We start from the raw sequence: 27,953 nt of genomic DNA, 5'->3' as shown, positions 1-27,953 counted from the left end.
CGCCGCACTGCCCGGCCGGGCCGGGCCGGGGGGGGGAGCAGCCGTTGGGGCAGGTGGCGCGCGCCGTCGCCCCGGCCGGCCGTTGCCCGCGCGGCGGGAGCGGCGCGGGGGGCGGAGCGGCGCCCGCCTCCCCCCGCGCCGCCGCCGCAGCGGGCCGCCGGGCGGGAGCGGCCGCATCCCCCTCCCCCTCGCCGTCCGCCCCTCTCCCCTCGGGGCCGGGGGACGCGGGGGCGACGGCGATGGCGATGGCGCGGCGCCCGCCCCGCGGCCGCCCGGGGCGCGCCGTGGGCGAGCCCGGCTGCTCGCCCGGGGGCCGCTGAAGGCAGGGCCCCGGCGGGCGCTCCGCCGGCGGCGAGGGGGCGGGCGGCGCCGGGCGCCCGAGGAGGAGCCCGAGCGCCCCGGGCAGCGGGGAGAGCCGGCGAGCGGGCGGCGGGCTTCATGGGCAGCTCACGCCACCATGGTCATCGCCGCCAACAGCAGCCACCTCTACGGTAACCTCCGGCCCTTCGCCCTGGAGGACCCGCGGGCGCTGGGCGGCGGTAGGATGATCGCCGGCTCGTGGCCGCCGCGCCTGGTGAAGCTCGCCCCGGCGGGCACCCCGTCGGCGCTGCCCACGGCGAGCCCCCTGGCGCACAACGACTCGCAGTGCGGGGAGCAGATCCTCAGCTACGGCAACGTCGAGAAAGTTGTCATCGGCGCCGTCCTGTCCCTCATCACCCTGCTGACCGTCGCCGGCAACTGCCTGGTGGTCATCTCGGTGTGCTTCGTGAAGAAGCTGCGGCAGCCCTCCAACTATCTCATCGTCTCGCTGGCCCTGGCCGACCTCTCGGTGGCCCTGGCCGTGATGCCCTTCGTCAGCGTGACCGACCTCATCGGCGGCGAGTGGATCTTCGGGCGCCTCTTCTGCAACGTCTTCATCGCCATGGACGTCATGTGCTGCACGGCCTCCATCTTGACCCTCTGCGTGATAAGCATCGACAGGTGAGTGGCCGCGCCGCGTGGAGCCGGGCCCCCTCTCCGCGGGCAGCCGGCCGGGGTGGCTGCCGCTGCCGGCGCTGCTCCGCCAGGGGTCTCCGCTGCTCGCGGCTTCCCCGCGTCTCCCGCCGCCGCCGCAGGTGCCCGCTTGCCCCGCGGCTCGGCCTCGCTGCCGTCGGTGCGGCGATCGGGAGTGTCGGAGAGCGGAGCTGCGGCCACGCCGTGCGCGGCTCCTGTGGCTGGTCACGGGTAACGGGGCATCTGCAGCTGATTCACATCTCGCAGCATATGTCTTAAACCGCTTTATACCCTGGGCAGATCTGAGCTGGTTCTTCTCAAGCTGGTGACAACATAACCCCCCTGAATTCAGTGGAGTTCACCAGCTCTGAGAAGATGCAGGAATTACAGTTTAGTAGGTATTTTATCGTTGCTCTAGTACAATCTCAGAATACTTACGCTTCAGCTGATGGAACCCATTTTTGACAAATAAACTTAGTACTGAAGGAGAAATTACTCTGAAATATTTGCCTTTTTTCATACTTCTTCAGTCATCTAAAAAAACCCCCACCACACTATCCTTGCTGGCATTTAACTTCTTCCAAAAGATATGGGTGCTGAAGCAATAGGTAGGTGTATACAGACTGCAGAAGAGCATACTAGGAATTCATTTCTGATGTTAAAGCCAGGCCTAAGATCTCACTTTCTGCCCACCTCTCAGCTCTCCACTGCAGAGGAAGGTCAACAGGTTCCTTTATTCTACGGTGGTCCAATCCTAAAATAATTTGCAGAATGTATTTTCTCTCTTTTATGGCACCCATCCCATACTGGGCATTTTAGCATCTAGAGGGAGACCATTTTCATTACGACTCAATACAATTAGCAGAAATTGAAGAACTTCCTAACTAGGCTCTACAAGTGGTTTATCTAGTCCAATATCCTCTCTAACAGTAGCTTGTACTGCCTGCTTCAGAAAGTTTTTTGGAAGAACTCTGCATTAGGTCTCTACAAAGAACCAGTCCTTCAGAAGAGTTCCCCACAAATCCAGAGGCTGTTTCATGCCAAGGAGCATCACAATTTATATTCATTCCAAAACTTTAACTTCTTTATAAGCACTCCCTGCTCTGATGCTCTCTGTTTAGTGAATTCTACCATGGCCAGCAGTTACCTGAATGCTGCTAAGCATCTTGTAGCAATGAAATCCACATACTGACTTTGGGTGAGTATCGAAGTATTTTCTCTTGTTGCCTTAAAGTTTGCCACCTTTTAATTTAGTTCCAGTGTTGCGTGAGAAGATGAGTAGCCTGTTTTAACTTCCTAACATTATTATTTGTTTTTCTAATCTGTTTATTTTTAAGGTAATTGATTTCATTTTTCCACTCTCTCCACACACAAGTGGTTCCATTCTTTGATCATTCTTGATGTCCATGTCTGAACTCTCCAACTCCATTTCTGATAACTTTTGTAAGACAGGTGAACATAATTAAGCTTTCTTATCCAAGTAGGGATGGATGATTGATTCACACAGCAGCACTGTAGTAGTTCAGTTTTACTCTTTTCCATTCCTTAGCTTAAAATTTGAGGCCACTGCTGTATGCTGAATAGAGGTTTTAATTGAACTAGTCACAATGATGATCTCGTCTTGCACTTTCTTCCTTCTTTCCATTCTTTTTCTTCTCTCCCTCCCCCTCAAAGAAATACTAACAAGGGATATAACAATGCACCTAGAACAGAATATAACCTATTATGAATGACTGATTTTCATTTACAAATACTGTTTTGAACTGGAATTATTCTCCTTTTGTCTTTGCATATTCCTACTTCTATTACCAAATGTTTATTCAGCATGATCTCTTCATAACTCATAATTATGTTGTCTACTCCCTACTTGAAGTCAAAATTTGGCGAATCCTGGTGCTTTAACCTCTATTATCCAAATCCATTATGGATTATCCATATGATGGATAATAGTATAAATAGAACATCTTAATGTCTCCCATTAATGGGGAGATCAGCCAGCAATTCTTTAGCAAAATGTCTCTGTCACTTGGCAATAAAGAATTTTAAAACTCCATAATTTGTAACTCTGTTTAAAAATACATAATCTTACACTGTTGTAACAGTGGCTCATCAGGCCAAAGATTAGCTTGAGATGTTAACTATTCTTTGAATACTGAAGATGTATAAAGTATGCAGACCAGAGAAATGATGAAAATTAAATGTGTATGATGAAATATAACCAATGTAACATTGATTTAATGGTTCTAGTTTACCTAGAATTGTTCTTACATTTATGTAGTTAGGAAAGCTTTGATTTAGCATTGGGGGAGACACATCTCTGAAAAAATGAGAACCCACAGATAAAGTATTGTTTGGTACAGTAGCTTGCAAATCATGGTGTACATAGTCATTAGAGGTTCAAACCATTTTCATGAAGGAAGCCATAGGTTTGATGGAAACACTTGTAAATTCTGTATTATCTGTGAGAGAAGGTTCTCTGATGATACAGCCCTTGTAATCCCAGCACAAAGAATATAAATAGAAGATGAACCAGGAAACCCAGAAGCAGGGAAGAAATGAATGCAATTCACCATCATTCAGTTTGGCACTGGGTGCCATTTTTATACAATTAAACCTTGTAGCACAATTGTTAAATGGTTCTGGGGTCACATGGAAGCCATTTGCTTAGGGAGAAGGGTTAAGATAGGATAAAACTGAACATTTTTCAAGAATAACTGTGAATTGGACTGCCACTTAGCTCTTTAGGATAGTTTAGGAAGTCTTTGTTGTCATCCAGTGAAGCCTCCCTTGAAGGGAAAGATGAAGGTGTTACAGGCAACACAGAGAGACAGCAAAGTTGGATATTTTAAATTTTCATTATTAAATCTCTAGGTTATTTCTGGATCAGAGTTGAGAATCAGTTCAAGGTAAATAGCTGCAAGAATGTCACTATTGAATTAATTTAAAAAAAAGTTTCAAACAAACCATTAGACAAGGTTTGTAAGAGGAGGCAATATCTTTTATTAGACAAATGAGTATAGCTGGTAAAAAAGAGGCTTTAAGGCCCTTCTGGACAGGATAAACTGAGTAAGTTCAAGGGGATTTTTTCCCTTGCACATTAATATGCTACTCAGCTCATGCCACTGATAGCCCTAGAGTGCTGGCAGCTGGTGGGCCTTCTGTACTTAGAGATATGTTGCCTTACAGCCCTCAGTGGTGGATGCATTTTTTAACTGAATTTCTTTAGCAATTGGAAAGCTCTGAAGGATGTAGATTAGCATGGAGTCTACAAATGGACTGGCTCACCTGCCCTCTAAAGCATTTTCCTGCATTGTAATGGTCTTTTTTGGTTGCCATAAGCTGATTCTGTCGCCCTCTCACTCCCCCATCTTTTTGTAGTCAGACACATTCTTGGTGACCCATTCCAAAGGAGCGTGTTACTCCTGGAAATTTTCCAGAAACTTCTCAAATGATGCCTTTTTTTTTTTCCCCTAATGTGTAGCATTAACCGGAGAAAGCAGCATGGTCCTGAATGTGGTGGCTAAATACTTCCCTAATGTTTTTAGACAGGTAGTTAGTACAGAGGCCTACAGCACAGTGAATGGAAGACTAACATTTTCTTTGAAGGCAGTGGAATAGTGACCCCGTGTCACTTCAGAAACAGGGGATTTCTTAGTAGGACATGAAAGGGCTGAATACAGGGTCAGGCATCAAAATTAAATTTTCCATAGGTTCCTGAATAGGAACATATTATCATACACAAAATTATGTTTTTGAATTGGCATTTTAATTTATCAGATAAGTATAAATGTCTAAGGGCTGGCTTAGTTTGAGAACAGCGTTCTTGAGGATAGGGATTTGCAATTCAAAACAAAACCAATCTTTTTCTTAAAGCATCTGAACAGAACCACCAGTACTTGTTAAACTGCTTCTACTCTTAAGTTGTACAAATTGTTGTGAGACTGCAAAGTATGTGTTAACATGCTAATACAGGAATCTCTAACTTTGTACAGGGTGCACTAAGAAAGAATCTAGTCTGAAGTATGTCTTCTCTAGAGCCACAGTAGTGACTTTTCCATAAAGAAAAGGTCATGTTGTTATCCACAAAGAACTATATTTTGTGGAGAATGTAAGATAGTACCCATAATAATATCAAGATACGGATTATTGCACTTTTTTCACATCATCTCTTTCCTTTTATTCCACAATGTGAAAACTTTCACAGATCTTCATTAGAGTGAGCTGAGATGAGCGTGTTTTCTCTGAGGTATCTGTCTTATTCAGGCTCCCCTTTGGAAGAAGCTATCTGCCTACAGGTGGGTAGATCAAAAATAAAAATGGGTGTAAATGAGAGACGAACATATTTCTCCCTTTCCCAATTTCATAAGGATTAAATAGGCAGCTTAATACCTGGACAGTCAATATTACCTTCACTGTACTCTCCATTCATCGTATGGGGGGTAGCTTTGGAAAAAGGTAGCAGGTGCAGAGACTTTGGCATGATATTGTCCCTCAGTGAATGGTAACCTACTTCAAACATTTCTTATTACCGTTTTTTCCTTTAATGTTCTGCTCTTCTGGCTCTGAATAAATAAATTATACCAAATTTGGATTCCTTTACATTTATGAGTGAGCAAAATTCAGGAGTGAATTGTAAGGGGAGGATGCAAACCACATCTTAGTGGGTGAATGAATATCTAAAGGGAATTAATTTAATTTAAACTGGTGTGGTTTGCCTGCTGATTCATCATGTTCTTCTGACCCAAGATAGCTACAGAAATCCTGTTTTGGAGATTATCCACTGAATAACTGCATAAGTAGCAATTTTTAATTCAATTTAAAAATAACTCTTTGGCTTAGAAAGTAATAAAGAACATAACTACTCAGATACAGTTTAAGAATTATAACACTTTCCCCACACCCACACAAGTAATTAAACACTTTCTGGAGAAATTTTCCAGTCTGTGTCTAAGCCAACATTAAATGAGTATTACAGACATCCATTAAATTGATGAAGATTTAGGATTTATACACAAATGATACAAAAGCAGGACTTTGTGTTGTTCTGGAGGTTTTTATACACAAGCATCTGCTCTCTCTCCTATCCCTGTTTGGTATCTTTTGCTATACTCCAAATAAGTATGGGTACTTATGCATCACCTTAGAATATGTTCATCCCTAAACGCTCACCAAATTCAAATTTCCTTGATGCATGCTTGGGAACTGAGGAGGCCCAGTGCCTCACAGGAAGGATTTAAGACTACATCCAAATAAAGATTTAAGCACTTCAAATAGAATGCAGGTGTTTAAATTCTGCCTAAATCTAAAATTGAAAATTGTGACCTGAAAACCCTATCAGTAATTTCTTAAACTTAGTGACACCTAAGAGCCCTGTATGGCTTTCTGTTTGGTATGAAAGTTTTTCCTATGCATTTAGGCTGGGGGTGGAAAAGGCTGCAGTCTGGTCTGCCAGCCCTGCTCCATTCCTTCACAAAATATTTGTAGAATATATACGTATAGACAGATACCATCAAAAAATGTTTTATGTAATATATTCTGGATCTAGAATAAATATAGGTACCCACCTGCAGTGTCCCCCAAGAGATTTGATTCACTATTTATGACCTGTGTCATACTGCAAGAATTCCTACCATTGCTGTAGATGACTCAGATTTACTCTTGTCCTTGAAGTTCCTATGGGCTAGCGCCAGCTGGTTCTTCATTCCCTTCTAGGAATATGAGTTTTGTGGATTCTCATTTCCAGGCACCCTATTTTATGCTTTATTTAGGGAACCTTCATCCTTGATATGAGAAGCATGTAGAATACAAAAGTACTGATATGTAAGGTTTTTCTTTAAACACAGTCTGTAGGCGGCGAGTTTCCCAACTTCCATTGATATAAACATGAAATAGGTTCCTTCATGTCTTTGCAAGATTTAGGTCCTGGTGCCTTGCAAACAGTGGAGCTTGTAATGTCACTGAAGGCTTGAGAAAAGAAGAAAGCTTCTCTTTACATAGAAATAACTGAAGGATCAAGAAAAAGCTTAAAGGAATTGTAGAAAAAGTATGTGATGGAGTTGCTGCAGTTAAGGTCTCTGATGCAGAAGAAAGTTTTGTGATCAATATGGCAGCTTGTTCCTAAACACCACCACCACAAGAGCCGTTCTTTCCATTGCTAAACCCATAAACGAATGTACTCTTTCCAAGTCTGTAAATAACTTATTGTCTAGCTGACTGAAGATACCAACAGCAATGTCACACTAATAAGGAAAAAACAGATATTTTTATTCCTTCCCATGTAGTTTTTCTAGTTTAGTCAACTTAATATTCCTCCTTTGAGTTGTTCTAACTTGTTTTTGCAGAGAATTTGTTACTGAACACTTCTTCAATCTCTGTTTTATTTACATTGAAAACAGACATGACACTAATTCTTGCTCCAAGATACTGAGATGAAGACACTGAATTGGAAGTTGAATGCATTTTTAAGTAATTTAATGTAATGCAATGTCTATGCCTCACTGAAAGCCAGCTCCTGAACAGTAAATGAAGTTAGGGTGTTATGCTGTACTAACATGATCGCACTGGTTTCTGTGGCACCTTTATTTACCTTTTCTTACATCACGTAGGCAGACTAGAAGAGATGCGATTACTAAAATTGTAACCTGTTCGAGGCAATAGCAGTTACTTTGTTATGTCTTTGTACAGTCGTTGTTCTTAATGACTAGACTACCAGATACACAGAGAGTAAGAATGGGATATAGCAAATAAAAGATAATCTGACAAACAGATGGGCCATTTTGTAAACACTAGTGGACTCAGGAATAAGGTGGAGGTCCTTCTTCACCACAGTGAGTGGAAGTGGTGTCATTCTGCAGTGAGAACAGGCCTAAGACCTAAAGTTTGGTACGTGTCTTGTGACAGCATGGCAGAAGCTGAAAAAATTGGGGAAGCTAAAAGATGCTATAGAAAAATCTGTAAATTGATTATTCTGTTGTTATATACTGGCTATATTTAAGTAGTGTTACTAAAAGGGAGCCATAATGCATGGAGATGCAGGGTAATCTGCAAGTGATAGTGAAAAGATGGCTGTAATTGGTTATGTTCGAAGATATGCCTGAAGGGGGAATTATAGTTGAATCAGTAATGGGAGATTTGCAGTTACACGACATTTATGTGAATGCCTTTCCTTGAAATTAGCTTGTTACTTTTTTTCTTTCACATTTGAAACTATCTTCTGTTTGCTCCTACCAGGATTTAACATTGGATCAGTTTTCAGAAGTGATTTGGGGGTCTCTAATTCTTGGGGGTCCATCCAGACATTTCAAAGGAGTCTGGTAGTCAGAGGTAAGGGAATATTACTTCACATTTTTGCCAAGCAGGCCTGTTAATGTACTGGAAGAATAAACATCCACTTTGAAAATTACAAGAAAATTTGAACTGCTTGGCCAGGATTACAACCTGACTCTTTTACCAATGCAAGAAAGAGCAGCTGCCTAGGAAATATTCCATCATCTAGACCATACTTTGATCTTAAAAGGAAGAATATTTTTCTAAATAAAAAAATGAATTCCACAGCTAACTCAGAGCTGTCAGTGCATTTAAATAATATGTGGCATTCTGAAGACATTTAGAAAGTGAATTTTTCCTTTCAAGGTCACAAAAAGCTTTTCCATGAGTGAAAACAGATTAGATTTCCTTCAGGATTCACAGAAAGAATATAACTCCCTAGAAACACTCAGGTTTTGAAGGCGTCTTTCAGAAATATCTCCTAATATAAATTACATAAATGCAATACACATCATCCTGGAAGGACAGTGTAGAGTAATTTGTGTACATTCGTATCAAAATATATTTTCCTAATGAGTTTTTCTTGAACTGAATGAATATTATAGAATGAAACATCAAACCATCTGTAGTCATTGTGCAGTGGTTGAAACGAGACTACCGTATTGCTGGTAATACACTTTCACAACCTTCTAAAGGAACAGAAATTTCCCAAGGAATGTTCTTTAACTTTTCTGGAATAATTTACTATAAGACTGATTTATAAAAAGCCTCTAAATTATGTAAGAGGACTGTTTTATTTCCTTAAAGGAATCCAATCTTTTTTTTAAATACTGTTTTTGAGCTTGAAACATTTTATCTGAAACATTTTATCAGAAACATTTGTGGCAAATTTAGGGATAGAACATCCCGTTTCATCTGCAGCTGATATTGTAAATGTGGATCTGTCTTTTAGCTACAAACACCTCTTTTTTCTCCTCTTAGTATATCACATAAAGATCTGGCCCGTCCTTTGTAGACTAGGAAATCTGCAGAAAGAACCAGCCGTTTTAGTTCTTGCATGGATATAAAAAGGCTGGAGAAACAGTTGAGTTTGCCAAGATGCCCTTGTCTTATAACAAAGATTGGAAAAATGCAATTACAAATTCTAATATCTGAGCTGACAAAGTATGAACATCATAAAGCAATGCTCACGGCAGTTTTCTTCTGAATGGCCAGTACATTTTGTAAGGACAGATTAATTTCTTTCAGTTGGAAAGCTTATAGCTTTTAGTTTTTCCTGTTACACTGGATAGCCAGGTACTTTTATAGGATTGATTCATAATATGTGTACTTCTATGTATACTAAAAATAGAAAAGGCAGATGAAAAATTTTCAGTAAACTCTTACTGTAAGGGTTGAGTTTCCTTTCCAAAAGACTCCAGTAATAAAATATGTCATGGGGCTGAGATAGTACTGTGCAGAAAATATCGTATTTGTAATGTTAGCACTGTTTCAGCAGATCAGAAGTGATTTTTTTCTAACCATTTTAGCCATATTCACTTTAGAAATGCTTAGATTTGCTAGGCAATTGAGACTGAAGGGGGCTGCTTAGAAGTATTTGGATAGAGCAAATATGCATGTGCTAAGGTCAAGAATCAGTTGAAAATTTCATTACTTCGAATGACTTAAAAGGACGCTTTGTTCTTTAATTGAATTTTAAGCAGTATTCATCACTACAGTGTTTATATTTGTAAATTGTTTTGCATAGTGGATATATTTAGAGCATACATTGAAATGACTTGCTGACAACTGCATGAAAGCTATCTGGGAGGAGGAGGTCTGACTGAACTTGCCTGTTTTTGCAGTTGTGGAGATCTTTCAGTGATACAGACTAACTTCTGTACGTGGGACAGTAAAATAGCCTTTGGTGCTGATAACATTTTTTTTTGATTAATTTCTTTTACCAAAGTTTGCAACATTTGGATATCTATATTAGCACATTAGGAAAAAGGGCTTTTTATGCTATGTTATATAAGAAACATGTCTAAGGGTGTAGTCAAATTTAAATAGGATTTTTAATTTTGCAAAGCTGATTTTAAAAACTTTTTTAGAATGAGATTTCTCTCTGTAGTGGAGAGAGGGGATTCATGTAATTTCATATTTTTTCCCTTAAGATTGTCTGACAGATTCCAGTTAGTGATTTATTCGTCTGATACTTTTGTATAGCTGTGTTTGAGATAACTGTGAGGAATAATCAAATTCTGTATAGTTTTATGTACCAACATTTGAGATACACATATAATGTGAGCGTGTACAGCCTCCATTTTTACTGCTGCAGTATCAGTGACAGCACAGATTGCTAATTTGTATTTTGTCACAAACCTTAATTAATCAATAACTGATTGGGGTTTCTCAGGCCTTTCTTCACACTCAGTTTCCACCGGATCACCCTAATAGGTGATTAGGATACATGAATCAGTTCAGTTCAACTTGCCCATTAGTTCATTCTCTCCCTTAGGTGTTAGAGACCTATTTCACAACCAGCAGAAAATATTTCTTTTGTATTCCTAGAGAAGGGAATTGGGGATTTTTCTTGCCAAAGTTATTCCAGCATTCTTATTCAGTCTCTTCTTGCTATAGGGGTTTCAATTTGCCAAGATTTTGGCAAAATAAAAGTTCTAGTCATTCATCCTGCTAAGCACTGATTTAGTCCTACTTTTGCTGAGATTGACATACTCAGGTTGGCAAGTTCCCTTGTTCCAGGTCTGCTGTTGTGCTTGATTTTTCATAGTGTCATTGCAGAATTTCGTGGACAGGTGCTGCTCGTAGTGCAGTGGGCATGCTTCAAATCTAAACTGTACTAGGGAAACAGGACAAGATACGACCCAAAGTGAAAGTCAGCAAGCTCCTAAAGGAGTTTGAGCACCAAGTCAGCTAGAAATGCTAAGAATGCACATTGGCTCTGCCAGCTTAATTCAAAGCTAGGCTGGAGCTAGATCACAAACCTGAGGCAAATATTTGTTCTCATAATAGACATCATATGTTATGGCTCTTCTAAGTATAACAAAGCAAGCTATATTTTGGCAAAAAGGTGACTGTTTGGTCAACCAAAGACAGAAGGGATAAAACATCTACCTTTCAGTCTCTGTGATCATAAAGACTCCTATGAAATGAGTCTATGAATATTATTACATCCTTTTTTTTCCTGAAATTAAAAGGTTGACTCTCTTGGCTATAAGTAATAATGGAAAATGAAAATGATTTAACAATTTGGAATCATTTGCCAAGATTAAGGGCATACATGCACAAAACTGGCCCCTATGTAAAGCTCAGGGTAGAAATCTTCAATTACAGAGTTAAAGGTACAGGAGCTTTCGTAACTTATTTGCCACAACACACATGCCCTTCTCTTGCTGACTTCAGTAGGGGATGTTTGCATACAGGCATATATAGGCATCTGGGGAGAGCTTGTCTCTATTTTGTTTGAACTAATGTAACAGAATTAAGGAAAGAGTATGCAGCAGCTTTGATTTTGTTATACCTATCTATTTATTCACGAAGCTTCATATAGAACATCTAGATTGTCCGATAAATATTTTCACATATGGGTGGTGCCATAAATATTAGCATATATACAAATCAGATAATGAATCATATCTTAGCAATAAACAAGTTCTTTAGCTAATGTACAGACAAGAGTGAAAATCCTGGTTGTGCTGTTGCAGTTAACATAAAGAACTGATAATTGCAAGGAAATCAAATCTGTACTGAGCTTTCTGTGCTTATCCAGGCCAAGGAGGGAGACCAAGGAGGGGGTTAATACCATCTTGTACAGTTATTCCACTGCAGAATGGTCATAATTTGGCTAAAAAAGAAAAAGCAAGGAGGGACATTATAAAAACAGCTTTTTTTTTAAGTAACGAGAAACCAGGGTGAAGTCTATTCTTAGAGGTACATTGTATCTTGATGAAAAAGCTGGCAGCAAAGTTTTTTCCTGAGATATGTCAAGGAAATGGGTGGTTTTTCAGTGCTGTCAGAAACTCAAAGCCAAGTTTTTTAGCTCAGGGAAATGTTAGTTAAAAATAAAACTGCAGGGAAAGTTGGTTGTTTACTTTTGTTTACCATTTTTTATGTTCCTTTAAGGAGACTGGGGGAAGTAGAGGTAGAGCCACCTGAAAGGATAACACTGTCCTTCCCTGGGTGCTATTGGTCCTGCAGGGTGTGATAAGGAGGGGAGTCTGAAGACAGGAGCAAGTAGCAGCCAGCCAGATCTTAAGGGTAATGGAAAAGGCTCCCAGGGACCAGAGGAGACTTGGCAGAGTTTGCTGCAACTCAAAAATTCACTGAGTTGGGTAAAAACAGAGTTGGAAGCAAAGGTTTGTCTGCAAGGGCACAGCAGTTGTGGAGAGTTGTGTACAGATCTTTTTACTTCTATCTTCCCTGGTTGTGATGAGTTTTCTCTGTTTAAACACATGAAATTTCTAGTTTTCATTTAAATAAATTCTGGCTTTTTGGAGTTGAAAACTCTCCAGTTCTTTTGGGGAGTGCTTACTAGTGGAGAAAACCCAGGAAGACACATCTTGGGATCTCCTCCCAGTAACCTTGCATGTGCTTGTGCCACCTTTATTCCCACTGAAGAATACTAATCAGTAAACTTGCTGGCAATGGAATGAATCATCTGTTCTCATCAGCTATGTTTAAGGTAGTTGCAGTGAGAGATGTGGCTTATTGCCACTGTGAGATAAATAGAGCCCTGGATACAGAGCTTTCTCTAAGTACGTTGTTTCTACCTGTTTGCTTTTAATTAGAGATGCACTAGAGACTAGGGATAAAGGATTTCAACATATGGCTTGCAGATCCCTGGAGAGGGACACAAAAGGTAACTGAAAAAAACAAGGCTGTTGTCAGTTGGTTGTGTTTACTAGTTAGAGGGCTGTTCCCACACTAGAAAATTTAGGGGCTTGCAAAGCAGAGTGAAGAACACTGGTCTAGAAGATTTACTCTAGTAACTGCTATTTAGAAATTGGCCATAGGCATAGAAATTAGAAGGTGGAAATGGAAGAAATGAGCACATGTAACAGAAGTATACACTACTATCTCAACTTACTGTATAATTTACAACATAACTGTTATTATCAATACAAACCATGAAAACATGTTGTGATTGTTATCAAATATTTCAGATACACAGTAACATTTGCCAGAAGAATTTTCTGTAAATAGTTCTTTATGTGGGTTGCTAAATTTTGTTTATTTGCTGTAGAAGTAGACATTTAACAAGTACTAGAAATACTGAATCCCTGAACAAAGACCTAGTGTGTTATCTGGCCACAAAATTACATGGATATATTTATACCTGTGACCCAAAACAGCTGCTGACAAGATGCAAAGCTTTTCTTTAATAGTCTAATAAGATATTTTGATGCTAAAAATAATGTGGCTCCAGCTCTAAAGACTTCTTTTTTTTTGCATTGTTACGCACTTTAGTTTTCCTTTTACCTTAAGGATCTGCAATTGGAACCCACTTCTCGGCACAAGCACTTTTATCAACAATACTAATTGCAGCCTCTCAAGAGTCTATTGTCCCATATTAAAAAGCTATTCTTGCTGAATGAGTTTGGTCATTTCCAGGACACAAGCTTCATTTTTTCAAAAATCACCCAAAGTAAAATGGCACAGTAGACTGTTTGCCTATGAATAAAATAATGCAAACAGGGTGCTTAACATTTCCAAAACCTGGTACTTAACATTAAGCTCATGCACTGCTGCCTAGGTGCTGAAATGAAGGGAGCATCTTAGCAAACATCTCAAACACTTACAGTTCCCAGTGAGCTCCCCGAGATCTGCAGGCGCTCAGCTGTGGTGATTCATCCCACACTGATGCCAAAGTTCTGCTCCTAAATTGAAATACACATTTGAAGATATTGGCTTGGCAATGAGAACTGAGATTATTGGAAACTGTAAGCACAGGAACAAACCTTGGGTATTTTAGTCTTTATCCACACATAGTTTGATGCAACCACATCTCAGAAGAACTTGAGAGTTGCCAGCCTGCTGCAGAGAAAAGCAAAGGCATACTCACTGAGAGGCAAGAGGGAGGGCTGCCTTCTGCTGATCCCACTCATTTCATCACACTCATGTGCGCTGCAGCATCTGTAATATCAGCAGAGAAGGGGTCTGGGATCCTTGGTAAGCCCCAAATCCCATTATTTTTAAAGACTTTGGAGGAGGAGGTGGTGGTCTATGATCAGCTGTACCTATTTCTGATTTAGTAAAAAGGTATAGCTCTAAATTCTGGACAACATGAAAAGGCACCTTAAAGACATTTTGAGCCCCAGAGCTGGATGCATGATTGTTTATGGATAAGTAGTAGTTGAATCTGGGCTCAAATTTTGTCCTTTCTTACAAAAGGCCCAGAAGTAGAGGGCCAAAAGAAGAAAGAAACTCCTTTCCCAGCAGGAGAAAAGCAAAATACTTATTCTGTATATTGAATGTACTATGATTTCACTCCTGTGAAGTTGGTGATAGCAGTTAGTGTTGTGTTGGAGCTTGTTCTGTATTTTAAGGTACTATAAGTTGCAGATAAATATGATTTTGAAAAGGAGAGAAGTTATGAAAGATGTTGCTGAAGTAAAAGGATGTACTGTAGTGGAAGCCTGTTGGGGCAGGCCCTCATTCAACAAGACAAAGTGGACACCTTATATTGACTAATCTTTTTTGGGGTTTCCTATCTAGAGACATTTGAACTTATTTGGAGCTGCCATTGCAGAACTAGAGCTGGTGACAGCTGAAATGGGAAGGATGAACATCTGGATTTGAATTAAATTCCACTGAAGCAAGGCTTGTCCGCAACAAGCTGGAAAAAGCCAGCTACAGGGAACTGCAGCCTGGCAGGCATGAGCTAGACCCAGGAGTTTCAAAGTTCGTTAGACAGGACAATTAGGTAGAAAGAAGTAGTGTTCATTTGATCATTATTTGCCTCATTCACAAACCTTCTGGTAGAAATGAATAAGCATTTTGAAAAATGAACTATTGAATACTGTGGCTGCGAGGGGCTGACCATACAGTTTTACCCACCGCTCTTTGGGTTTTGCTGCAGTTGTTCTTTCATCATTAAATGTTTCTCCCTTTCACCCTTCTTCAGTTCAAAGGCATTGGGGGCTGGATATTTGAGTATTCTGAGTGATCACAAGGGGAAGAAAACCTCTAAAGTAGTATTAAACTTTTAGAAATTTTTTATTTCTAGTTTATAGAGGACAGCTTGATCTGATCATTTTATTTATTGGAATGAAATTCCAAAACATTACTGAATGAGATATTTTCTGAGGAAAATGACTGCAGGCAGGAGGATTACATATGAAAGGAGAATTTGGGATCTGGAGTATAAGCTTTTGTAAATAAATATCTCTGTTAAAGTAAGTGCTAAGGAAATAAATGAGATATGACTAAGAGCTGTGGTAGGTACAGTAGGCCTCTCATTCATTGATAGGAAAGATGATGAAATATGATAACCTCATTCTGTACCACATACTGAGCATGCAATAATGCCAAAATATCAAGTAAAGGAAAATAAATAACTGTTTGGCTAGGTTACAGGGAAGGAATCACCTTATTATCTTCTGGTAAGTTCCCGTTGAAGAAGTTTCTGTTAGAAAGGCCTGTGAACCTTTCTAAAAGGTTCTCAAATTGCAGATATGCAATTTAATCTAATCATCTGTTGCCTTCTCTCCTTGGTACCTTCTGTTCATGCTGTGTTCCCCCCATTCCTCTGCCTCTCATTCCAAAACAGGTTATGATTTATTTCTGTGATAGGACCTATTCATATTAGGAAGTGAGACACACTTTTAATACTGAAAAGGACAAGCTACTCCAGAGAGTGCATCTTTAAAAAACAATTGGTATTATAGTGGGTCAGAATGAGATGTTCTGTTATCAAAGTATTTTTGAGTATTTTATGAGATTGGGATGATTTTCCTAAAGTTTCTGTTTGGAAACTAATACAACTGGAATATTTTCTGGTGATGTCCACTTTTGGTTATTTCAGAATGAACTGTTGCAGTTCATTTGCTTAAATGGAAAAATAGGACTCAGTGCACCATTATGTTTTTACTCAGTCAATTTAGGATTAAAAAAAAAAAAAAAGAAACCCTTTACAATTGTCCTTCATAAAATTCAGAATGAAGGCCGATTTTAAAGCTTTCATAAAACATAGTAAGGCTCTGTTCATCCTTCACACAACACTGCTAAATACCTGTCAGTATGTGGCTTTGAGCAGAGATAGCTTATTCTCTTTCTAGTAATTGTGCTAGAGTTGTACCTGGGATGACTGAGTTGCTCATACCCTTGAGATTCACCACAAACTCCCTACTTTCTATTATTTTTTTACTGACTCAGTCTTACAAAAATTCTTTACTTTGCTTGCTGCTATTAGGATTATTCACAAGTACAGCATCACTGATCTTGTCAGCAAGAATACCTTTGTCTTTGAAGAGATGCAATGTCCTTTTTCATCTTGTATATTTTATGAAACAGAATTACTTAGATACTTTGGTTGCTTTGGCACCTCAGTTAGAGTCCTAAAGTCGCCATTTCTCTTTTTTATTTTGGTAGCAAGTTTTCTTCTTGCTTTCAGATCTATCTTTGTTGAAAATTCCTTTGTGAGAGGATTGCATTAGTGCAGAGTATGTTTTACACTGTAATGACAGTATTGTAAAAACATTTTTCAGGAAAGGAGTGAAGTTAAAACCCCAGGTGCCCACTTTCTAGGAGCAATATGTACCTCTGGCTGACATTCCCACAGTTAATATCATAGAGAAACCCAGACTCTGTAAAACAATACAAGATGCTTTGTGCATCCTGTAGTGTTAGAAATAAGACTTCTAAATAAACCTGCCGTAGTCTTAGATTTTCCTTTGTATACTAACATAGTTTATTGATATCCTCTCCTTTTTCTCTGCTGAACTTGGGCAAAAAGGTTAAGCCTGAGATGAACACTTAAAATACTTACACACCCAACCCACAGCAAAGTCTTCCTGTGATTTTGTCAAATTCAGATCTACCTTTAGACAAATCCAACTATGGCCAAAGCCAAAAATGCCTGAGTAGATTAGTTAGTTGGGTATAACGATTCACCCATAACAACTCTCTACGGTTCAGCAGGGCTCTTGCAAAGTTAGTCTCAGGGAGAAGCACAGAGGAGAATTTGGAGCAAGTCCTTCCACTACCATTTTTTTCTGTCTCTGCAGAGGCAGGAAGAGAAAGAAAGGGGAGGAGAGAAGGAGTATTCTAGAGGGTATTGTTCCTTAAGTGCTTTGTCTGTAGATATTATGTTTAAATTGTTTGTATTCAAGGAAGGAAGAGAGGGGACATAAATATCAGCACATTTAAATAGCTATTCCCTGAAGATACTTTGTTTTAATATAGTGGTATTATCAGTGCAATGGGCTGTGATTTTTCTTTTCAATCATTGCTTATACTATGGAAGTTTCTGAAACACTTCATTTAATTGTACTAAGACATCAGTCATGATTTTCTAGTTAAAGTTGTAGGAGGCTTTCATTTTGAAACACCATTATAACTTTCAAAATAATTCCTTTTAAGCTGATGTTTAGTGTCAACCCAAGCATGACTCATATAGTTAAGTTGGAGAAAATCACCTTAGCCATTTCTGCATTATGAGTGTCTTACAAGAGGTTTTTCTTTTTTAAAAATGACTTTTTTTCATAGCTTTGAAATCAACCCCCCACACATTTTAGTTGAAGATATCTGCTAGCTTACCTCAAGAAACACAAAAAGAACTAGTTATACAACTAAAGCACTAACCTAGGATCGTGATGACCCTGTGATCAAGGTTTATAGGCTTCTTTTGTGATCCTGGGCAGGTCAGTAAACTGCATTTAGGCTGAAAGCCTGGTGTACTCTGGGCAAACCCTGATACTCATCACCCTCATCACCCAGACCAGAGTTCTCTGCAGGTCCCTTCCTGTGTGTTTAGGCTTTCTCCTGTGAAAACTAAGGTGCAGAGGAAGCATGTGTCTTACCCCAGTAAAGTGTCAGGAAGCAATCTTCAACTGGACCCAGGAACTTGGGAGCTCTTCTACCTTTATCAGTTTTGCTGTAGTTGACCTGGACATCGCTATACCATTTTGTCAGTCTCCTCCTGAGAACAGGCTCAAGACCTGGAGTCCCCATGCTAGATCTCCACCACTGGTCCTGGGAGACTCTCCAGAGTGCCTCAGCTGCATCCACCTAGACACCCTTCCATGTGCTGTCCTCAGGCACTTCAGTACCTCCTCCAGAGGCCCTCCTAGAGCTTGCTCTGCTTTCAACTTGTTTGCAGGACGTACATCCTAGGACCCACTTTACTGCCATATATCAAGAGGTCACCTGGCCTGTGTGTATGTGCCTGCATACATGTGGGAGGAGATGGTAGGCAAAAATGTTAGTCGAAATCTAGACGCAGGCCCTGTAGACTATCAGCCTGCCTCATTGCTCACCCAAGGCATGTTTGTGCTGGTGTCTGGTAGAGCACAGAGCTGAGAGAAAACACATTGCCATTTTTGTTACAGCCTACCTGAATGCTTGCATAGAACAGGACAGTTCCAGCACTGAAGCATGTCTGGTGGTTGTCTCCTGGCACGTCTCCTGTGCCCTGGCTGAAGCTAAGAGGCTGGCTGGGATCATGAGCATTCATCTTTGCCAAAGGACACCATGGGAGGGAATATGGGAGAGAAAAAGAGATGTGTTCTTTGTTAATACGTTGTGAGTTTGAGAACTAAAACTCTAGCTGAAGGCAGTAAGGCAGGAAAAGGACATGTTACAAGTGCCACACACACTTTCTGGCAAGAACCTGAAATCTTTATTGGCTTTGGGGATGCCCCTGGGCATGAAGGAAGGGATAAGTAAGATGGGGAGAAACCTGAAAGGATAATGCGATTTTAGTCTCTTTTTCAGTTCCTAATCTGCAAAATTTATTCCTTTTCTCCATTCCTCTGTTCTCTTTTGCTCAGGAGCTGCCTCTATAGAACAGAGTAGAGATTTCATCTCAGCTGGTGCTTCAAGAAACCACACGTTTACTTAAAGTCATTCTGCCCCACAGCAGGGACAAAACAGCAAACAAAACTTTTCCTCTCAGCAAACATCAGCTGTATGGAGTGCTTTTACCTATCTCCATGTTATCTCAATGACATCCAACTCTTGTTTTCTAAACTAGTTAGCCTGTTGGATCAAATCATGTTCAGGGACTTGAACTTTATCTTCAGTTTTATAAGTAGCTTGGGCAACTGAGCAAAGGGATCATCAAAGGCTCTAGATTCTCTAATCACGTAGGCATTCAGCAAGAGATCATGTTAACACCCAGCTTCTGACAAACATTTTAATTGCCAGAAGAACAGTGAAGCTTATTGTGCAGGAGATAGAAATGCTTGGGAGTAAGGATCCAAACATGTTAACTTCTCATGAATTAAGGGCTATCCTAAAAGTGACTTCCAGTGCTAAAGCATTCCTCCCCAATTTCTTTAATAAACTGAAACAAGAATAGAGCCTGCCATTTCTCCTCCAGTGTCTTACCAGTATCCATTGACTCAGCCCTTCACCCCATCCATTCACTTGCCGTTTTAGATTCTCTAGACTGAAAAGAGAAGGACAAACATATATAACTCCCAGTACATCTCTGGATCCTCTTCCAGAGAAGTGCTGCATATTATCTATCAAGGAGGAGTGGGGTAGGGAAAGGAAACACTTTTGAACTCTGTATATAATTAACCCTATTGCACTCAGTAAGCAAACAAACCACCAATACGCAGGAGACCAGAGATGAAGAAACCCACAAAGATGGGCTTCAGAAAAAATCAGGTGTTTTGAAAATGTTTAAAAATAAGAGGTCTTTCTTGTCAAGCATCTAAAACAACAGATGCCAAAGCGTACATTTAAGATCTTTCATGTTATGGCATTCAACATTGACTAAGAAAGAAGAACTATAGGTTTAACCATTTCTAGCTAATACAGTTAAGATCTGGAATCTGGCCACCATGCTGAGACTTTTCATGGACTATATACTAATTTATATAGGAAAGATACAATATTTAGCTAGATAGAGTAGAGAAATAACCGAACAAAATTTTTGTTTTCCCACTGGGCAGTGGTCTGATTTTGTTAGACCTGTTGTCTCACTCTAAATTGCATGATATTTAACATGGAGGTTTTAAAGTGACCTAATACATACTATGAAATCAGCCATATATGCAATGAAATCAATAACTTGGTCCAATTCTGGGAAGGAGAAAAGTATTTATTTTACTTCTGCTGAAGGGTCCTCCTCTTCCCTGACAATAAACTGGCAGGTATCATGATGTGATTATGAGGCCAGTCTGTACTGCAGAAAGACTTACATACAGTACTGTCATGCAATAGTTAACAAGGTTATTTTTTACATTATAACACTACAGTCATGCACTGTAACGCTCATTGTCTCAGCACTTAGGTCTTTTTGTGTTTCTACTCCTTTACTTCCATCTCATTTACTTAGCTGTGTAATGGGAATAATATTTTGGTGATCATTTTGTACACCTTATTCTATTTCTGTTAGGGGTTTTTCATGCAGCTGTAACAGAAATAATAGATTTGATCATTGTTTTAACATTTTATTTTTACATTTCATTTACTGTTTAATGTATCAAAGTATAAGGAAAAATCATTCTAGGCAGATCACTAGGAAGAATGTTTCTGAATGTTAGAAAGCTTTTAGGAATGACCCCATGCTCCTATTCTTACTAGGTGTCTCCTTAACGCTGCACTGAGTTGAATAGAAAAATTATGAAAGATTGTGAGAGAATCACAGACACTAAAGGAAGATCAGTAGATTAGCATCATTCTTCAGAATAAGTTATTACTGCAGGTGAATCATTAGACAGGATTCTATAGCTGTAAGCTGGCATAGAAACAAATACAGGCAGAGAAGAACTGAAGCTAGAAAACTGCTGTACTAGAAAAAGCACAAAAGTAAAGAAGTAGGCAACTTTTATATCTTTTTAAGAGAATCATTGTATGACTCTTAAAATAAGAAAATAGGAAGGACTGAAAAAACCTCAAGCTCAACTCCTAGTCAAATTGTAAGTGATAACAGAGCAATATGTCAAGATCCCTGACAGAAATAGCTGTACTGTGCATCTGTGTAATTTCCATTGCGATTTTTCCAGTTTTATTCCTTAGTCACACATTCTGCTTCATAAAAGCAAAGCCAGACAGTGAAAGATGCTAAGCTGATTCTGGAGGAATCCTCTGATTGATCCTCTGATGGGACAGGTGAGTGACAGTAAGTTACAAGCTGAAGAATCCTCTGATTGATCCTCTGATAGGTTGGGTGAGTGATAGTAAGTTACAAGCCAGTTAAATACTGACAAAAAATGTGGACTAATTAAAATGGAATTCTATCTACAAAGTACATTGAGACCAGTGACAAAGGAGTTTCAGGTGTGTGCTTCAAAAACAGCGTAAGTGATCCCTGCATCATGGTACATTAAATTTATTTGTAGGTTGGCAGGAGGCTCGAAAATAGTTTTAAAATTCTTAGCTGTTAGATCTTCTATTACTCTGTGGCTTTATTTGCAGTGAAGAGCAAGTCCTCTTCCTGTTTTTCCTATTTTTTTAGCCAAATGAAACAGGTAATAAAGCAAGATTTTGGACCTCAAATTGGACCTTTTTATTACCATTTTCTTCCTTTTGTTAAAGTTGATGTAGCTGTAGCTGTTTATTCTCAGTTTACCTCAGTTTGTTTTCTAGATACTTCAGAAGGTGGGGAGACTAGACCCATTTCAAAGTTCCCAAAGTAGCTATAAACACTTCACCATTTTTACAGCCTAAATATTGTAGATATATTTGGCTTTTTCAGGTGGGAACAAACACAAAGAAAAGGAAAAGAACTTTTCTAGTACTGAAAGAATCAGGTTCAATCCACAAAAGTTAAATGTCATCCTTGCTTAACCTTAAATGCTACCAAGTTTGGCACTGCTGCTTTCTCTTAACTATGGTTGGAGAAAAAATTGATATCTTCTTCTACATCTATAGAAGCCACTAATCATTTCAGTCATAAATAGAGAGTTAGTCAGATGAACATGATGAGAAAGGTCATCCTGAAAAGTTTTTCTGGTGATAACTGGCTGACTACATGAACTTGCTTTGTGGTATTGCAGATAAAACAGACTACTTCGCACAATTTCCTAGGTTAGAGAATGAAATAATTATATTTATAAGAAAAGAAAGTTGTATTGAGCCTTTTAGATTTTATACTATAGTAACATCCAGTGGCACACCATGGCAGTCCAGTTTCCAGTTTGATAAGTACCGTGCAAGCAGTGACATTGACAACCATCATGACAAGCAAATAGCTAAGACAGACACGAATGGGAAAAGGGAATACAAAGAGCCGCAGAAAGATAATGCGCCAGAGATGGAAACCAGGATCTGTGGATTCCTGTTCCTTTTGTGATATACTGTTTTCCGTGTATGTTACAGCCTAACACTTGCTGTATCATTTAATATATTGAGCACATTGTAATAAGAAATGTCTGCATAATCTACAGTTCAGGTGATAATGGAGACCATGTTAGCCCTATAGGATACAAACTATTCTCTGTGGTCACTGTAATGCATCAATATCAAAAAAGCCAGAATGGAAAAATTAAAAAAAAGGAAAAAAAAAGAATGCTTTCAGGAGCTCTCTTATATAGTTGTAATGGTTTTACTATTATCTGTAACAATTTAGAGATGCTGGGAAAGAATACTGGAGCACAGGGAGCCAGATTTTTATTAAGAGAAAGGAAAAGAAGACTTACTCATTTACCTTTTCCACTGTTGGTACTCAGTGGGTAACTAGCAAATGGTGATTGTTCACAATAGCTGATGATCGTACACTCCAGCAAGGAAGGAGCTCTTCGTTCTGCACCTGCATTTGAACAGGACTCCAGAAAGTGAATGGCAAGCGATAATTATTCCACCCTAGAGCTGAGACGCACTGTGCACCTCAGACCTGAACAAGGCTGCAGCACAGTAGTTGATTTCTAATCCTCCAAAGGGGAAGAGGAGACACTGAAGAAATTATAAGCAACTAGCCCAGAACTGGGGATGTACTCATGTGCTTACACACACTCATCTAAAAAGAAATCACCTCTGTCCCTCATTGTTTGCCTTCTGTTTGGTCTATGTTGTCTGTTCTTATTTTGAGTTCTTTGAGGCAGTAAGGCCTCAAGATGTTATATATTTTTTGAATGATATGTTAGTTTAGCTGATTTACCTTTAGTCATTTTTGGAAGGTAATCATTAGAGATTAAGCATTAAAAAACATATTTTTATGATGAGTTTGACATAATACTTTAGAAAATCATGAATTCATTAAGTCTTAGACACTCTCTAGTGTATTAGACAACAGTAGCAATTTACATTATTTTGAAGTTGCAGCTAAGTTTTCAAGGGTAATAGATTTCATCTATGGAGATAAAAAGATAAAGAAGGTTCCTTCATTTATGTCTACTGACTTCTTTTCCTAGCATACTACATTTAGGGAAATGGATAAGGCAGAGAGGATGCTGGTGTATTTTTATGTTAATTAATATATTTTAATTTCAAATAGCATTTTGTGGAGCTCGGATAGCTTCCAAAAAAGTGGTGTCAGTGCAAAACTAATGAATTTTAATTATTTTCAGTATACTTCTGCTTTCATGAATTCTTTTTGTTATATTCTGATGCATCAGAATGCACCAGTAGGCATTCAGAGTGTGCAGCCCACAGATCTGATTTTTACAGAAATCTAATTTAACCATTTTAGCTACATAAGGAAGATCACCTCATAATCAAGTTGTTTTTAATGACCAAATGTGTAATAGCTAGAAAAATACATATCTCAGGAAGATGGACCAATCTTTTTTTTAAAAGATTCTTTAAAACAACATGTTGTAAGTGGCAAGTAAGCTTTTTGCATCAATGATATGTTTAACTGTTTTGTGGCTAAATCATGCTATTCTCACACAAGTTTTAAGGGTGTGATGTTGTATTTTACCCATCTAACATGCCACTGTTATCACAGAAGGGCTGCAGGTAATAACTACCCTTGTTGCAGTTATGTTACTTAAAGCAGTATGATCTATCCATTAGACAGTTAAACTCTAGAACTTCTCAGCATTATCTGTGTTCCCCTACATCTTGGAAAGCCTTGGAAAACTCTCAGCTCATTAGCAGTGCAAACAGTTTTGGCCAGTGATTCCGTATAATAGAATTCTCCAGGGAACCTACACTGTGCCCAAGGCCTCCAGGAGCGGATGCCTGACTATATTCTAATGCAAAAGGTGAGGTGAACAAGGCACAGCCTTTTTTAATAACATGGTCCATGCTCACATATCATACTGCTATAATCCCAGCCAATCTTAATAACTATTCTTAGCTCACAGCACCCGCAGGCACTGTTGTAATTGACTTGTGCATGCTGTCAAGAAGAGGGCACAATAAACAAGTTCTGTCCCTTTTATCAGACTTTCTCTATCAGTAATACCTCAGTGATGTTGTTGAGACTCAACAAAACAGATCATGAAATGATGCGTCTTTTATTTCCAAAACTGTAGCATACCTGGGTTCTTATATAAAGCAGTAGCACTAGCCATAATTTACTGCATTGCAGTAAAATCAACAATGCAGCATTCTACAGAGCTAGGCAGATACCGATATTTTGATTTGCTAGGTATTCACATATACCTAGCAAAAACATTCTTGATCACATTACTGTATTTCTTGTTTGTAGCCCTCCCAAACCTTCACTTTTTAACTAAATATAGGTACATCTTGAAACCAAAACATTGCTTTGATGCCTGAAGTAAAAATATTTCTTTTATAAGCACCAAAGTGAATCACACTGATTTTTCTTCAAAATTCTTTCTTTTGGGAGGACAAGAAAAGAACAATCTGAGGAAGCTAATGGGAATTTATAAATAAGTTCCAGCTGAGCAGAATCCAAATTTTGGGATAAAAATGTTAGATGGAAAAAAAAAAAAGTCATCCAGTCCCACTTAAGAGAAACCTCTCATAGTTAGAGAGGAACTACGGAAATCTTCTGTAGCTGAGAGAAAACACAAACTTAGGATATTGCTGTCCATCTATGCAGGGCAATAGTGATAAACATTTTACTGGAACAGAGTGTGTATTTTAAGCTCTTGCAGTTTAGAAGATGTAGAAGCTGTCAGACTTCATTTTTTTCATGAAACCATGGCACACTGTAAACATTTCTTGTCTGTTTCCAATTATTTATCATTCTGAACTTAATTCCTGGTAAAACCAAGCTTTTTCCCCAGTCCTGTTGAACTGACACTGTGATGGATTGTTATTTTGTTCAGTAAGAGTCTGAATGTTGAAAAAGTGTCATTTCTTTTTAATTAAGTGATTATAAAAAGAATTATGGTAGTACTGAGATAATCTACTCTTGACATAAGTTTGCAGTTAGTTGTTTCTGCCTGAAACACAAAGGTAAGAAAGACAACTCATCATCTCAGTTTAGTGGCAGGGATCTCTATAACTGATGAATAAGTAAGATGAATGAAACCACTTGTCTTAATTTAAGCATGAACTCAATATAGAAAGTAGTATGCTTTGTGGAGTAAGCACTCATCTATACCAAGACTTCATCAGACAGTCAAATAAAACTTAGCTTTCAGAATTTCCTTAATGTTCAAAAAATAAATTATTATTTTTAGCCAAGCATCTTAAGTTTTACAGCAAACTATGTGAAATAACTTTATCAGTTAACCAAAGCATTATATAGTAACTCTACATTATTGTTCTAGGTACCTGGGAATAACAAGACCTCTTACATATCCTGTCAGGCAGAATGGAAAGTGTATGGCCAAAATGATCCTGTGCGTATGGCTCTTATCTGCCTCTATCACCATACCCCCACTCTTCGGTTGGGCCCAAAATGTAAACGATGAAAAGGTTTGCTTGATCAGTCAAGACTTTGGCTACACAATTTACTCCACTGCAGTTGCGTTTTACATTCCAATGTCAGTGATGCTTTTCATGTACTATCAGATTTACAAAGCTGCTAAGAGGAGTGCTGCTAAACACAAGTTTGCTGGTTTTCCCCGGCCAGAAGAAATGGAAGGAATATCTATGAATGGAGTTGTTAAACTGCACAAAGAATCTGAAGAATGTACTAATTTTTCACGACTCCTTAAGCATGACAGGAAAAACATTTCCATCTTTAAAAGAGAACAGAAAGCTGCCACTACCCTTGGAATTATTGTTGGGGCTTTTACTGTGTGCTGGCTGCCATTTTTCCTCCTCTCAACTGCCAGGCCCTTCATCTGTGGTACAGCATGCAGCTGTATCCCACTGTGGGTTGAGAGAACATTTCTATGGTTGGGTTATGCAAACTCTCTCATTAACCCTTTTATATACGCCTTCTTCAATCGGGACCTGAGGACAACTTATCGCAACCTACTGCAGTGCAAATATAGGAATATCAACCGGAAACTATCAGCTGCAGGCATGCATGAGGCTCTGAAGCTTGCAGAAAAGCCAGAATTTGTTCTGTAAGGTCTCTTACCCTTTATTATGATAATTTATTGTTTTAATCACATTAACTTTTTCCCTCAAATTTGAAAGAGGAGTTATTGGAAGAACCAGCCTTCTTGAGCACTGTTAACACAGTCATCAAGAAACTGGAAGTTGGCAAGGTAAATTCCTGTACAAGCCACCAGTCATAATGAGCCTGGAGAAACAAGAGACAATCCAAAGAATCTGGGTGTAAGGAAAGGGAACTTGAGTACTGGATACCACAGAGGGGAAGGATAAAAGGTGGTGCAGGATTTCTGAGTTGCTGGTGAGGAAAGAGGGAAGTTGGCCTAACCCTTTTGTTTGGCCCTTGGCCCCAAACAACTTCTAGTAGCTCTGGATATTGGATGCATCTTGTATCCTAGAAATTTTTGCTGTAATAAAGACCTGAAAATGCTGAAGAGTTCAGTATAATTCATTGCTTTCCACTTTGTTATTATAAAAATAAACCATTTAAGATGAAGCTGGATCAGAGAAGTTATATTGCTTGGAAGTATTCTTTATTGTAAAAAAGTGTCCATTAAACATTAATTTACTGGATTACCTGGGGATAAAGTACTTTGTGAAGTTTAATGTTGCCTTTGTACAGAACTTATGGCACTGAAAGAATACATTACACTTAGAATATGAATATAAGAGCCTGAGTGAAGTCACAGACCACCTCTACTGCTGCATAAAGTCATGCAGCACAATTATCTGCAGTGCTACTATAGCCAGATATATATGCCAGATAAAGGTATTGTCCTATATTGCTAACTTTAATAAGTGATTACAGTTTATTCCAGGAGCTGTCTAGTCCAAGTCCATCTTTTCTTTCATTAATTTTCTTTGCTTTATCAGTTGAGCCCTTCTCTAATCTAGACTCAGACTCTCTCTACACTCAGATGTTAGGTTCTGTTGATGTTATAGCTAGTCTTTGTTCCACTGTAGTAGTTTATTGTCTGTTTGAAAGCTCTTTTAGTTTATTGTAATTTTTTTTTCCTGGAGTCAGTAAGAAGGATTAAAATGAGCACTGAATGATATTCAGAAACATCTAGACTTTATCCACACAAACTGATTTTGGTCATCACTTCTGCTTAAAAAGATTTAAAAACTTGCCTTGAGTAAGAACCAAGAACATTCAC

General features: G+C 39.2%; 1 protein-coding gene across 1 annotated transcript; it reads left to right on the top strand.

Annotated features, from left to right (window-relative positions):
* The first annotated feature begins 422 nt into the window (after positions 1–422).
* Positions 423–27,359, top strand: HTR7 (5-hydroxytryptamine receptor 7). Its single transcript, XM_013946626.2, has 2 exons — positions 423–981; positions 26,061–27,359. Exons 1-2 carry the CDS (start codon positions 458–460, stop codon positions 26,809–26,811), a joined length of 1,275 nt encoding a protein of 424 aa, XP_013802080.2. The 5' UTR covers positions 423–457; the 3' UTR covers positions 26,812–27,359.
* Positions 27,360–27,953: the final 594 nt, after the last annotated feature.

The sequence above is a fragment of the Apteryx mantelli genome, chromosome 7, assembly GCF_036417845.1.
Source record: "Apteryx mantelli isolate bAptMan1 chromosome 7, bAptMan1.hap1, whole genome shotgun sequence".
Taxonomy (NCBI): domain Eukaryota; kingdom Metazoa; phylum Chordata; class Aves; order Apterygiformes; family Apterygidae; genus Apteryx; species Apteryx mantelli.
The sequence above is the reverse complement of the archived record's forward strand: the minus strand, read 5'-3'. Positions and strand labels throughout refer to the sequence as shown.